The 14,764-nt window shown below is 41.3% G+C and overlaps 2 protein-coding genes across 2 annotated transcripts; both read left to right on the top strand.

Annotated features, from left to right (window-relative positions):
• The first annotated feature begins 872 nt into the window (after window positions 1–872).
• Window positions 873–10,459, top strand: mknk1 (MAPK interacting serine/threonine kinase 1). The gene is made up of 14 exons (XM_061779430.1): window positions 873–979; window positions 1,781–1,839; window positions 2,582–2,687; window positions 2,767–2,865; window positions 2,934–3,031; window positions 3,876–3,955; window positions 4,044–4,117; window positions 4,199–4,303; window positions 4,385–4,440; window positions 4,838–4,933; window positions 5,692–5,886; window positions 7,188–7,352; window positions 7,439–7,482; window positions 8,383–10,459. The coding sequence occupies exons 2-14, from the start codon at window positions 1,783–1,785 to the stop codon at window positions 8,612–8,614; spliced, it is 1,407 nt and encodes a 468-aa protein (XP_061635414.1). The 5' UTR covers window positions 873–979; window positions 1,781–1,782; the 3' UTR covers window positions 8,615–10,459.
• An 875-nt stretch (window positions 10,460–11,334) lies between these two features.
• On the top strand, window positions 11,335–13,849 carry LOC133480808 (transmembrane protein 275-like). The gene is made up of 2 exons (XM_061779424.1): window positions 11,335–11,517; window positions 12,202–13,849. Exon 2 carries the CDS (start codon window positions 12,222–12,224, stop codon window positions 12,813–12,815), a length of 594 nt encoding a protein of 197 aa, XP_061635408.1. The 5' UTR covers window positions 11,335–11,517; window positions 12,202–12,221; the 3' UTR covers window positions 12,816–13,849.
• The last annotated feature ends 915 nt before the right edge of the window (window positions 13,850–14,764 follow it).

The following is a 14,764-nucleotide window of genomic DNA, read 5'->3' as shown; positions in this document are numbered from 1 at the left end:
GCCCAGATTGGAACCACCAACCTCAGAACTGTGTACAGATGTGCTAAACACTTGTTCACTGTGCCTCCCTGTAAATAGAAAAAAGAGGAAAATATTCCCACTTAAGTTCACCACCCAGATCAGAACATTCCCATTTAGAATGAATTTTAGATTAGCCAGACACTTTCTTTATCCTGTGAGGGTAATCGTCACGGTGCTCAGCAATTTTCACCAAAAGTGGAAAAACAAATACAAGAGCAGCATTTTTGGGGAGGCAGTGGGGGGGGGGGGGGGCATCCATCCATCCATCCATCCAATTTCTGAGCTGCTTCTCCTCACTCGGGTCGCGGGCGTGCTGGAGCCTATCCCAGCTATCATCGGGCAGGAGGCGGGGTACACCCTGAACTGGTTGCCAGCCAATCGCAGGGCACATACAAACAAACAACTATTCACACTCACATTCACATCTACGGGCAATTTAGAGTTGTTAATTAACCTACCATGCATGTTTTAGGGATGTGGGAGGAAACGGGAGTGCCCGGAGAAAAACCACGCAGGTACGGGGAGAACATGCAAACTCCACACAGGCGAGGAGGCTAAATTTGAACCCGGGTCCTCAGAACTGTGAGGCAGACGCTCTAACCAGTCGTTCACCGTGCCGCGTGGGGGGGCCAATAAAATAAATTTTAAATGAAATTTGGATTAAATTACTGGACGGGAAAGGCATAGGAAAAAAAAATTAGCCTTTTAAAATTCACTACCCGAATCAAAACATAAACAAAACGTCAAGAGGCGTGTCGTATTCATATCGGACCAATGGTAATAGAGAATACACAGAAGTGGGCGTGGTAAATGTCTGTTCATGTGTTTTCCCGCTGTGCGTGTCCCCGCCCCGCTGGTTGACTCGACGGAGAGTTTCAGGCGGCGTCGCGATGGAAGCTTGCATCAGCTCGCGGAGCCTCTGACCGGAGGGGATTCGGCAAGTTCGGAGAATGTCCAGGTTACACCACCATTTTATGTCTCATGTTGGCTTTAACGCCACCCGCCCTGTTTTTATATCAAACATGGAGCGACGGAATGGACGACAGCCGGTTGTGCTTGGCTAGCCAGCTAGCTAGCTGTGGCTAACGCTAAAAACAACAGTGCGGCGTTTGTGTGCCTTTTTGTTTTTGTTTTGTTTTTTAACAACACATTGACACACTACAGGTCTTTTACCAAGCGGGTGTTGTGAAGGTATTAATGAAGTACAAAAATTAAATGTGAATGATGTTAGGTGCTGCTGTTGGTCGCCACAACCCACAATGCAAAGCGGTTACTAAGCCCTGTTGCCTGGCTGTCAATTGCGTCACAGCCTGCCTTGTATTCGCTATAGTTAGCTAGCTATTGAATTTCATTCTGATATTTCCTGCTAAGTCAATTTTATTTATATAGCGCCTCTGGCGCGGGACTCACAAAGCTATTTCCATGGTTAAAATACAAAATTAAAAAGTCGAAATATACTGTACATGAACAATTTTTAAAAAAATGTTAAAAATGTCTTGGCTCAAATGAAAGCAAATTTCACAATTTGGGGACAATGGACTGCGTGAAGGGGGACCACACTACCATTACAAAATGGGCTTACTTTTGAACGGTTGTGTATTTGTAATCAAGAAAAAAATCTGTGAGGCCTTAGGTGAAGCATGAGATCATGTTCATAACTGACATTCTGTATGATCTTATCTTGTTGTTGCATCTGAGGTTTCATGATGCAGTGTATTCCAGTTCAACTAAATATTTGTGACGTTCCCTCATTTGGCAGCTATGGTGGTGAGGCACAGCGTGATGACGGAGTTGCAAGTCTTCCAGCGCTCGCTCCAGGTACGATCTGTCTTTGTTGATGTAAAACGCCAGCTTATCAGTGCACTGCCTTGTCTACTGTCACCCACAGATGTTTATCACTTACTCTGAGTCATGTACTATGAGTGGAGGGGTAGGTACTTCTGGTAATAGCTGGGTTTAGATAAGGTTGAAGTTGTGCATCTTTGCATATTCACAGATGGCTACTCTTAAGGCATGTTGCCATAGGGAAGGGATGCATTAATAGTCATTTAAAATTTATAGTTCTTGCAAAAAAAGGTTATATGCCAATCTGTTTTGGGAGTCTGGTCGACTTAATTTGTTTTTAATTCAGAAACAAAATATTTTCTTGCTTTTCCCAATAGGAAAAAAATTCAATATTACCAGTATCACCCTCATAATTTTACAGTGCATTTTAATTGTCATACAAGTGTAAAAAAGAGTTACAAGTAACTATTTAAAACAAAATGATGTTAACTTCGGTTTCCCCCCCAAAAAATTATTTATTTATTCCCCCCCTCTACTTTTCTTCTCTTTAGAGCTTTTGTTGAGACAGGCCCGAGTTAATCTTTTGGTACTCTAAAATTAAGTTTTCTTGCGATTGTGTTGACTTTTGTGCTTACCACAAAGTAATATGATTGTGTAGATATGAAAAATTTAAATAGAAAACCATAAATGTTTTCTTTTGGTTTCTCGACCGAATGAGTAGTTGATTTCACACCACTCTTGTCTGTTTCCTCCTCTCGTTTCCTGTCTGTTTCAGGGCAACTCCCTGGCTCTGGGCCAAGAAGGGCAGTGTTATGAGGAACAGCAAGTGCAGAATGGGATCGGGTCAGAGGACAGGAATCAGATCACTCTAGTTCCTGCAGGTACAGTCACCCTATTGTTTAGTGCAGTGGACATGGTTTCAGATGGCTACAGTTGTTGTGTCCTCATGCGCTGCATCAGAAGTTGAGAAAAGCCAGCCTTTGAACATCCCAGATGCAGCCAAACGAAAGAAGAAGAAAAGGTCAAGAGCAACGAACAGCGCCACTGGCACCTTCGATGGTAATAATGGTGGGATTTTTGTACAATTTTTTGTGATCTGTATTTAACTCATTCATCATTTACTTCAGACCTCTACAAGCTGACAGATGAGGTGCTTGGCCGGGGGGCGTTTGCCAAAGTCCAAGGATGTGTAAGCCTGCAGAATGGACAGGAGTATGCTGTGAAGGTGACTTTCAAAATTAGTTTCATAAAAGAGCAATACGAGACATTTTAATAGAGTGCGATTAGCATTTAGAGTTGAGGTGCGGAACTTTTCAGTTCAGATTTTATAAAGTCCTCAGAGTGACATACTAAACTTATGCGTTAAATGTTTTGGGGCTTTTCATAAGAATTCCTCTGAGGTTTTCTTTGTTTGTTTTTTAACTGCTTAACAGGCTGTATGAAATACTCACACGGGCTGCATGTGGTCCTGGGGCTATAGTTTCCATGCTATACACCACTTATTTTTAGAGTACAGCAGGGCATCCTTCATTTATGACTGAGTTAGGTTCCAGAACTGGTTATTGTATTTAACGAAAGCAGTAGTAATGTCATAAAAAGATATTTGTATGCTATGCCATAAATATAAAACAGTCAAATGAAGAACACTGAATACCGTGGGAACTGAGCTTGCCATCTTGTGCCTCGTGACCACATATGATTACAGCTTTGTGAAAAATACAGTGGACCCCCGCTTATTTGCTCTCCAGCACCTGCGGATTCACCTATTTGTGAATTTTTGTATTTTTTTTCCCTCCCAACTTTTTCCTGTTTTTTCTTCTTATTTTTTTGGGGAGGGGGGTTAACCAACCGCAAAAGCGCTTAATGCCAGTATATACCCGCTTATTCAAGATTTTTGGTGGTTAAAAAAAATTATATATATTTTTTTCAATGCAATTGTAACGTGAATCGCGGGGTACCGGACTTCATGCTGCACTGTTTTTAACCTCAAAACCGTGTCTGGTTGAACAGTTGTAAAGCAAAGAATGCCCTTTACCACAGCTGTTCCGCATTTTTGGTCTGTCACATAGATCATCGAAAAGAGTGTGGGACACAGCCGCAGCCGAGTCTTCCGAGAAGTAGAGACGCTCTACCAGTGTCAAGGAAACAAGTGAGGGAATTCATGTCTTTTATGAAATACGTTCCATGAAATTACCACACTTAATTTAAACTGAAACTAAATAGATGATTTGACTCAGGAACATTTTGGAATTGATCGAGTTCTTTGAAGACGATACCTGCTTTTATTTGGTGTTTGAAAAGTTGCGAGGAGGTGAGCTGAAAGAACAGCGAGCATTTTGTCCGCATGTTATTTGATGCACACCGACACAATGTGATTGTTTTGTCTTCCCAGGTACCATTCTTACGCACATTCAGAACCGGAAGCACTTTGATGAGCTGGAGGCCAGTAAGGTGGTCCGTGACATCGCCCAAGCTCTTGACTTTCTACACACAAAGGGTAAATCACATTCATGTCCAATCTACCGATATCCAGGTGACCTGTCGTAGTTGTCATGGTAACATTTTGTTGTCCTGACAGGTATTGCTCACAGGGACCTCAAATTGGAGAACGTCCTTTGTGAATACACTGATCAAGTAAGTCTGGCATCAAAGATCCGTGTAGCCTTAAAAGTCTTAAATTTGATGCAATTTAGGGGCTAGGTAGCTATTTGTAATTTGATTAAAAAAAAATTATGCTAGGCCTTGAACAAAGTGGTCCAAAAAAGTCGGACATTTGATTTGCTTAAATTTGTAGATACTCTGTGAGAATTGCTTGAATTTTGGAAATGTGCTTAAAATGGTAACTAAGTTAATAAAAGTGAAGTTATTATTACATGAATCTTTTTATTTTTTTTAAATAAAAAGTTATATTTAATGGAACGTCGATAAAACGGACCCCGAAATAACGGATATCTGATAAAACGCACCATCAGGACTAAACAATGTGTCAAAAGTAGTTTCCATATTCTTCATCAGCATTTTTACTTTTCAGGTGTCGCCGGTTAAGATCTGCGACTTTGATCTGGGAAGCGGCGTAAAGCTAAGCAGTGCCTGCACACCCATAACTACTCCAGAACTCACTACGCCGGTAAGATCCTTAACTTAGATCAGTGAATCTTTCCATCCACTGAATCACAGCACAGTCGTATACCATGAGAGACGTAATGGGAAATCATCCAATTTCACTTAATTGGTCCAAAAATGTTATTTACCATAAAAATTTACTACAAATACAAATTTACAGTCAGCTTTAGAATATATTTTGAAGTTCTGCTGCTGGTCTATAAATCACTAAATGGTTAAGGTCCTGAATGAAAGAAATGCTAATGGAATATAAACCCAGTAGGGCTCTGAGATCGACAGACTCAGGTCAAATTGTGGAGCACAGAGTCCAAAGCAAACATGGTGAAGCAGCATTTAGCTATTATGCTGCACACAAATGGAATAAGTTGCCAACAGAAGTGACATCAGCCCTAAGTGTTGAGCAAGCACCATTCACTTTGATTCCTTGCTACTATGTTAGCATCTTAGCAACCTGTTGTTGTGATCATGTGGGCTTTGCATGCCGTCCGGGCGCTGCTGGATAGAAGTGCTGTTGCGCGGAGCATGAAATGGACTGCTTCTACAAGAGTCAGATCTGATCCGATACTTTTTTTTTTTTTTTTTTTGCTGACATCGGACCGATTTCTGATCTCAAAGATTGGATCAGGGCACCCCTAATTTTAAATCATCATTTTTTTTTTTATGCCTAAAGGTTGTGAAAGACTGACTGAGATCTGTAACAGAGCACCTTATGCTGTTCACTAACATACTACAACCATTTTCTCGTTCGTTTTCTCTCTCTAGTGTGGCTCAGCAGAGTACATGGCTCCAGAAGTGGTGGAGGTGTTCACCGATGAGGCATCTTTCTACGACAAGCGCTGCGACCTGTGGAGCCTCGGGGTCATTCTCTACATCCTGTTAAGTGGCAGCCCCCCCTTCACGGGCCACTGTGGCAGCGACTGCGGGTGGGACCGGGGTGAAACATGCCGCACATGCCAGGTACACTTGCCCAGATGGAACTTGACAAATGCACGGCCTGTCATGAGACATACCCACATGCTGTTAGCCTAAGAGCATAGCTGCAAAAGTCATATTTGAATGTTTTTGGTGAAACAGGAAAAAACACTATTTTTAGCATGCACGTTGGTATTATTTATTGATTGGTAATAGTAAATAAAAAATGAAAATGACTATAGTCTGTTAACGATATGTTGCGCGCTGTTGTACTCCAGAAAAGACAATTCCAGCAAAGATACACTACAACTCTGGCTAACCTAATGTGCTAAATGTGCTTATTTTTCTCACAAAGTGCTAGATTTTGCCATAATTTACTGCAGTGCAAAAATGTCAAATGACTCAACAGTTGGGAATTCCAACTAAATTTCAGGGACGAATAATTCTCAAAAATGAACCAAAAAGTTGACCTCAAACTACCATTGACAAATCGCGAGATTTGACCTCAGCAAGTACATTCTTTTTTTTGTGTGTTTTACGAGTGCACTAGTGTTGGCAAAAAAAGAAGTGTTTTGTTATGCAGTAGTTCAACTTCTCTTCTTACTTGTATGACAGTTAGGAAGGATAAAATGTTACTTGGAACATTTCATTCAGACTTGTTTAGGTTTTACAATGGCAACAGTTTGGGTCTAGATCAAATTAACGCAGTAGACATTCCTATGGAAATATTTTTCTAAAACAGGAACAACTTCAACCATCAACATGGAAGAGATTGTGTTCCACTTTGTAGGTTCCACTCTTCAGCATAACTTCCATCCATTTTCTGTAGTGCTTGTCCTCATTAGGGTCGCGGGTGACCTTTAGCCTATCCCAGCTAGGTTTTGTGTGAGAGGTGGGGTACAAATTGGACTGGAGTCCCTGTGACAGATAAAAAATACAGTAACAAAGTGCATGAATCAAATGTATTGTAGCGGAACTTACACCGTTGACTTCTTTTCCCTGTCCTTTTGATGTGCATTTGTGCTTGATTTATTGCACCTCGACTGGTGGTTATTGCACCTCACTGGTGATGTAGGTAGAACGAGTTGGTGCATCGAGCAAATATAGACGGTGTGTCACAGGAGGAGGGCGTCCTTTACTTATCTCCCTCATCACCTGGTCATCATCTGACTGAAGCTATCGCCGCCATCAGGAGACACCCGCGTGTAGTCACGAGCAGACCACGTTTCAAAAATAGATTGCGATGGCAGTAGGAACATGGAGCTAGCGTGCTGAGAACGTCGCATCCATTCTAGAATGTGTGACGCATGTATAATTAAGACGCCAATGTGACCTTCCACCTCCAGAGTCACCTGTTCGAGAGCATCCAGCAGGGCAAATACGAGTTTCCAGACAAGGACTGGGCTCACATCACAGACTCCGCCAAGGATCTTATCAGCAAGCTGCTGGTACGAGACGCCACACTGCGCATTAGCGCCGTTCAGGTCCTCAAGCACCCATGGGTGCAGGGGGTAGGTATTGTTTTGTTCTTGGTGTTTGACAGTTCGTTTTTAAAGACTTGAGTTTCATGCGCATGATTTCACCTTCCATTGTACAGAATGCACCAGAGAGAGGTCTTCCAACTCCTCATGCCCTACAGAGGTAAGATGGAAAGTTATGAAACCACTGAAAATGACTCCTGACAAAGGCATGAGAATTTAGTAGGAAATTGTACAAAAGGTTACATGTATTACACTCTGTTCCCGTCCGCTTATAGCAAAAATCCAAGAGTAATTAATTCCCCCTGAGAGGGTTTATAATTACCTATGCCATAAGATGGCGACATATTAATACTTTTCTGTTAGACAGGGCTAAGGCCTCTGTAAATGAAGCTCTCCCCCCCCCACTTCAACATACAACCCCAATTCCAATGAAGTTGGGGCATTTTGTTAAACATAAATTAAAACAGAATACAATGATTTGCAAATCATGTTCAACTTCTATTTAATTGAATACACTAAAAAGACAAGATATTTAATGTTCAAACTGAGAAACCTTATTGTTTTTAGCAAATAATCATTAAATTAGAAATTTATGGCTGCAACACGTTCCAAAAAAGCTGGGACAGGGTCATGTGTTACATCACCTTTTCTTTTAACAACATTTAATAAACGTTTGGGAACTGAGGACACACATTGTTGAAGCTTTGTAGGTGGAATTCTTTCCCATTCTCGCTTGCTGTACAGCTTCAGCTGTTCAACAGTCCGGGGTCTCCGTTGTCGTATTTTCCGCCTCATAATGCGCCACACATTTTCAATGGGAAACGGGTCTGGACTGCAGGCAGGCCAGGCTAGTACCCGCACTCTTTTATTATAATTTATTTATTTATCTGTGTATATTTATTTATCTGATTATAATGAAAATTGTTCTTTTAGTGGTTTAATATTTATGGTGTACCAAAGAAATAAGCCTGACTGGAGGGTGAAAAATGTTCTACTCATTTATGTTGCGCCTATCACGCAAGGAAGCATCTCTGAAGCTTTCTGTATATTGACCTCGTAGGAACAGCAGCACCAAAGACCTGAGCCAGTTTGCGGCCGAAGCCATCGCCTTCCACCGGCAGCTGTCGCAGCACGACGAGCAGCAGGAGCAGAAGGAGGAGGACGAAGAGGTCCGTCCCGTCGTCGTTTGCTCCATGCGGCTCTCTCCACCGTCCAACTCCAGACTGGCTCGCAGGAGGGCGCAGTCCAACGCCCTGCGCGGCCGAGATGGCGCAGCTGAGCTCACGGCCTGAAAAGAAGCCGCTCGCCATCCTGTTTTCTGACTTATTTTATTATCTATCCTCTCTTTCTCCTTCTGTGTGTCTTTGCATGTGTGTGATGGGCCAGCCTATCAGAAGTGATAAGGTGTGTTGTTTTTTTTCTTCCCCAGCGCCTGTAATCTTATCACTTGCAGCAAAGTAGCACTTCCTCTTGGAAACCACGGGGAAATTCCTGACTTTTTTTTTTTAGTTTTTGTGACTGAATTTATTTATTTTTATTATTATTATTTTTTAATTTTAATAAAACAACAATGCAGCAGGTAATTTATTTAAACAAATTTTGTAGACAAAATTGGCTGGCTTTAAATGATTGCCCCATAATTGCATGTAGAAACAAATCTTTTTTTTATATTGTTATTTTTGTTCTTTTATAAAGCCTTCAGTGTTCTTCACGTGAAGTGGATTTTCAGGACGTGTACTATGCTCTAGTCGGGTTGTGATGTTAATTTTAATTTACATACTGTGAAGAAAGAACTTTTAATGATTTATTTTTTGTTGTCGTCGTTAAGTGTTCTCATACACAAGTTACCTTTAGCACTGATGTACTTTAAAAGTCTTAGATGGCATCAATAATTAATAAGTTTAGTAAATACATCGTCTTTGTTTCAGCACGGTCAAGTTCGAGCCCGCTTTGCACGAGATGAGGTTATGAGGTTCTTATTCTAACCTGATACTTCCAGGTTTTATGTCTGGCGACCGAAAAGGTTTGCTGTTCACTCGTTGAGGTTAAAGATGATGACACTTTAAGGATTTATTTTGGAGTATGTTGTTAACATTGATAAAGAAATACAAGGGATTCCATATTGGTATTAAAGGGATTTATTTTTATGTGCGTGTGGTTTTACGCGCCGGCTTCTCCTCCTCCCCGGTGTAGAAGACAGCCGGATGACGATAAAGCTGACGTGCTTGGTGAACAAAGACAACTTTATGGTCAGCAAGAAAATATGAGACAACCTTTGCAGTCAAGACTGCAGTTCCTTGTGAGAGTTCAATTAGAAAATGGTGACTGATCTGTCACGCTTATAAAGACCACCCTTTCCTAAATGCTTTTTTTGTTGTTGTTGTTGTTTTTTTCGGCTGAAATTTGTCCAGGCCCATTGAAGCTCTGTCTCCACGTCATAAACTATCCCAACTCCTGTAGCACCTTCCTGTGATCTACCCCCTAAAAGGTACATGGGTTTAAGTCAGAGGAGCCTCAAATGTTCTTTTTATGACCCTGCAACCTGCATCACGATCTCATGCCGTCGGGAGTTGGTGAATGTGTGCTCATGGTTTTTACGATTCTACTTTATTGTCCCAGTGAGTAAGCTCAACACATTTTCGGTTTATGACCGAGTCAAAAGAAATGCGTTTTGACATATTGATCAGATACCTCATGCGTTTCTGTATCTTGTTCGTTTGTTTTTCCCTGAATGTGTCAAAAACGATGTACAAACCAAGCTTAGATAAGTTATACATACATGGGAATATTTTATTTTGATAATTTGTGTTATTGGGGAGAGCCTAGTTTTGTATGTTGTGTGCGTTTGTGAGGAACACAGTCCACAGGGTTGCCATGGACACAACATCTCTATAGCAACGCTGAGCTGCTGCCTCACAGAAAGACCCGTGCAGAAGCGAGCGCAGGCGAAATTAAAAGCGTCTTATGGGATGTCCGTTTGTTCACGACATTAACTCAAGTGGCCACAAATGAGAAGTATTTAGTTAGAGAGCCCCTCCCCTGATTTCCTGTTATATTTGTTAATGGTCTTATGCATAAGGTGCGGAGGATAGTTTCAACCACATGCTGTTCTCAATAAAAGATCCTTGATAAACTACTGTGTTGTGTTCGTATTTGACATTTTAATATATCACTCAAATGATGTGCCTCGCCCAAATAAGGCAAGCAAAATATTAGGAACCGTTTAGTACAAGTAAACTATTGCAAACTCCAACCACAATAAGGAACCTATCTTAAATATGCATTTTAAAATGTATATTATTTTTTAAAAGTAATTGAATTTAGTGTTATTGCATTTTAATATATATATATATATATATATATAGTTTTAGTGTTTTGATTTTATTTAATTGTTCTTAATGAAATCCAATTTAGTTGTACTATTTTTAAATTAATTTAGTGGTCCTTATTTTTGTTTTAATTTAATATAATTTATTTTTTTTATTTAGTGTAAATTCATTATTGAATTTAATGTATTTTGCAGTTTTGTTTTAAGTTAATTTTATTTTTAGTGTTATTTCTTTCTATTGATTTTAATGTAATTAATTTCAATGCAATTTAGTGTTATTTCACTGTTTTTAATTTCGATGCAATTTAGTGTTATTTCACTATTGTTTTAAATTTACTGTTACCTCATTTTATTATTATTTTGATGTAATTGACTAAAGTCTTGCTTATTTATGTTTTTATTTAATGTATTTTGATTCAGTGGTGCTTTTAACTGTTGAATTTTATTGAATCTATTTGTATGTATGAAATTTTATTGTTTTCAATGTAGTGTTATTTTATTGTTTTCAATTAAATTAAATTAAATACATTGACATTTTATTTCTAATTGAGAGTTATTTAATGGAATGTATTTAGTTTAATGTAATTACATTTTGTGATATTTTATTGGTTTCAGTTTAATAAAATGCATACAATCAGTATTTGATTCAGTGGGTGTTTTTAAAAAAAAACCTTTTTAAATCTATTTTATTCCAGGTTTAAGTGGGCGTGCCGTTCCATTTCATGTTTGGCAGTAGAGCAGCTGCCTGGTAGCAGCAGCTCAGTGTGCTCCTCACCCGCAGAGAGGAGACATGAGATGTCCACTTCTCCTGCACTCTGTTCATTTCTGACATGGATGGACAAACACCACTAATGCTTTCTGTATAAAGTAGGTAAATATTAATATATTTCAAGAGATTGTCACTAGTTGTTATGATGATTTGTTTTATTTGTGTGTATTTGTTGCAATTTATGGAACCCCTAATAGGAAATAAAAGGGGGGAAATATTTTATTAATTATTCTGGTGAGCATGTTGTTAGCATCTGGTGCACACGCTTTAGGATCTGGTGCCTGTTAGGATCTGGAGCACAACAAGCGCCTTGTTGTCGGCCCTAAGTGCATGCAGGTCACGCAGAAAAATATGGAAGAGCAACGAAGGGCAGGAAAAAAAAAAAGTTCAACTTGACAGAGTGTGGAACATGGCTCCGCTGGTGTGGCCGCTTCAGAGCGCCTCGTTGTCGCGGCGTGGAAAAGACCCAGTGAGATTGTGTATATTCCAGCGACCAAAGCCTTTAAGCGGATACGGTATCTTTGCAGGGATGTGTTCGCATAAGAATGATGCTGGCATTCATTTTTCCAGGTCGTAGTACTGGCATTTGAGTGACAGTTGAGCTGGGCATGTTTTCAGCTCATTCTGTTGACACGCCCACAGCATCTGAGAGCGGAGAGAAAGGCTTGATTCTCAAATTTAGAATACTGTACTTTTTGTTTTTGTCTTTACAGGGACTTCAAGTTGAGTGGCAAATTTCTATTGACTGTTGAGCTGTCATTTCAACTCTTCTTCCTCTCCAGTCTGTTTGTCATCTCAGGTGATGAGTCCATCGCTTCTCCACCTGATCTTCAGCTGGTCTGGACCCCTCACACACTTCTCCATGGTGCTGCCAGAAAACACGTGCAGACCCCCCGCGACCAAGCGGGTTCCAAAACCGAGCGCGCGTCTTGGTGCCCACGGCCTGCCCTCGCCGCCCTTGTGCTGCGCGTGCGGCCTGTGCACGCTGCTGGCCGGCATCAACATCACCCTGGTAGGCGCCTTCGCTTTCGGCACCTTCGTCCCGAGCGGCAACCCCCCTATCGTCATCGGGCCGCTCCTTCTGCTGACCGCCCTGGCTTTCTTCGCGGCGTGCTGCGCCACCAGCGGCAGGGGCCCGCCGGCGAGCTCGGCCCCCCGGGTCAAGGGGCCGGGGCGGGCGGGAGCGGCCTTCGAGATGGAAACCAGCGAGCACACGCTGCAGGAGACCACGGCGCTCCAATTCAGCCCCACCAGCTCGCCAACCTCCTCGCATGGGTCCGACGCCAGTGACGCCGCGCTGCCTGCGTGCTCTGGAGCGGGCAAAGACGAGCATGTGCGTTATGACGCACGTATGGTCACTGAAACTCCACCAGACTTGAACTCTGCTGGCGAGTAGATGCGGTGGTGACTACAGTCCTGGCTGTCTGTTAACAGGTTGTTGAATGTTTACAGCTCACTGTGCATCTGGAAAGTACAGAAAGGGAACAGCCGCTAGTGGAAAATCGTGAGTAATTGACCCCTCCAAAAAAATTATTTTATAATTGCCTGTATTGAAAGTAAACTATGATTCTAAAATACTTTAATATCATGTCAAACTCATCTTACAACGTTCACTTTAAAAATAAATGGTTTGATTTTGAAAATACGTACCAGAAGAGCATATGATACATGCACATGCGACGAAGACTGTGTAACTTCTGCTAACAACCCAGGCTAAACTTAGCTCCTCCCTGATTTAAAAAAGATCTCTTCAGATATGTCGCATCAACCTACTTCCTTTTCATACCCAGGGCTTTGCCGCCATCTTGTGGCATTTTATGGCATTACCGCAAGAGCGCAAAAAATGCAAATAGTTGAGTATTTCTGCAAATAGTTGAGGGTAGGTTCCACAGAAAGAAAAAAAATCACAACTAGGCTAATTTGTGAACAACAAGTTTATATGCTATGTAACTTTTTGCATGATTGCTTACCAAATTATCCTTTGTCATGTGTCATTTTCAGTGGTGGGTGTGTAGCAAAGCAAAAACATTCAGACGTAGCAAAGACTGTCCTCCGTGACACGCAAAGATTTAAATTTCTCAGGCATGATGTATCGCTTCTTTCCTATTACCCAGGGCTCTGGCGCCATCTTGTGGCATTTTATGATTTTACACTGAGACCACTGTACTGTGAATAGCTGTGGATAGATTCCAGAGAAAAAAACTGCAAAGAGTTGAATTCATGCTTGTATCACTGAACGATAATTGCTATCTTTGCAATTATTTTCTCTGCTATTGTATGAAATGTCATGAGTGTGCAAGTGTACCTAATGATTTGGTCTTGGATCGGCTCTGCTCTCCAAAAACGTCACAGGGATCCCGTGTGTTCATTGCTTGTCGTATTGTCTTCTTTGTAATGTCGCGTGCACAAATAAAGTTACTGTTGAATGACTCTAAAAGTTGTGAATTGAGGCTCACTGAGCAACACTTCATATTAGTTTGTTAGTATAATCGAGAGCCAATACAAGAGATGTCCATCCATCCATTTTCTGAGGTGGACCAGTGGCGTGCAAGGGGGTGGAGGGATGGGGGGGATTGGGGCTATGTAATTCACTTGTTTGATAATAATCCTCAAGAAGAATTTTACTGACTTTACATAGCTCAGGAAAATAGCATTTTCTCACATTCACACTTTAGTTGGTGATAAACATTATTTTCAAAAGCTATGCAGGACACGAATAGGGAGAGCCCCGAAACGAGCTAATGCGCCCATTTCGTCATTAGTACAGTAGCTGTACCTAATGTTGTGGCCTGGTTGAGGACACATCACGTGGGCTGTGCAAACCGCTCCCGCACACGAGAGCATCACCTGGCAGTCTTGTTTACTCAGCATCGCACACGTGTGTGTACACACAAACACAATGCGATTAAACTCTGCCTGTGTAGCAGAGATAAAAGAGTGGGCCTATCTGCCTGCCCACTCTTATTGCAGCCCCCATTTAGTCTCTATTAAGCTTTATGGAAGCCACCAAGCCAACATTATAATAATGTTGCTATAAAGAAGATGATGGTCCTGGTAACCTGAACTCCCACAAGAAGGTCGCGATGATCCTGGAGATTGCGTTAAGCCACTGTTGCTCTTTGCAGGCTGCAGTTTACTAGTACCGTCTTTACACTTGTATTTTACATTGCTCTGTAATAATGCAAATTATAGAATTTGAAAAATTCTATAATTAAATCCGGCCCGCCACATCGTCTTATGTTGCCCGCGAAATTAAATCAGTTGCGTCCGCTCCCATGATTCCGGCTCAAATCTGTACCAAAATTTGAAATGAAATTGTTGTATGTAATAAGTAATAACCCCCCC

The sequence above is a fragment of the Phyllopteryx taeniolatus genome, chromosome 7, assembly GCF_024500385.1.
Source record: "Phyllopteryx taeniolatus isolate TA_2022b chromosome 7, UOR_Ptae_1.2, whole genome shotgun sequence".
Taxonomy (NCBI): Eukaryota; Metazoa; Chordata; class Actinopteri; order Syngnathiformes; family Syngnathidae; genus Phyllopteryx; species Phyllopteryx taeniolatus.
The sequence above is the reverse complement of the archived record's forward strand: the minus strand, read 5'-3'. Positions and strand labels throughout refer to the sequence as shown.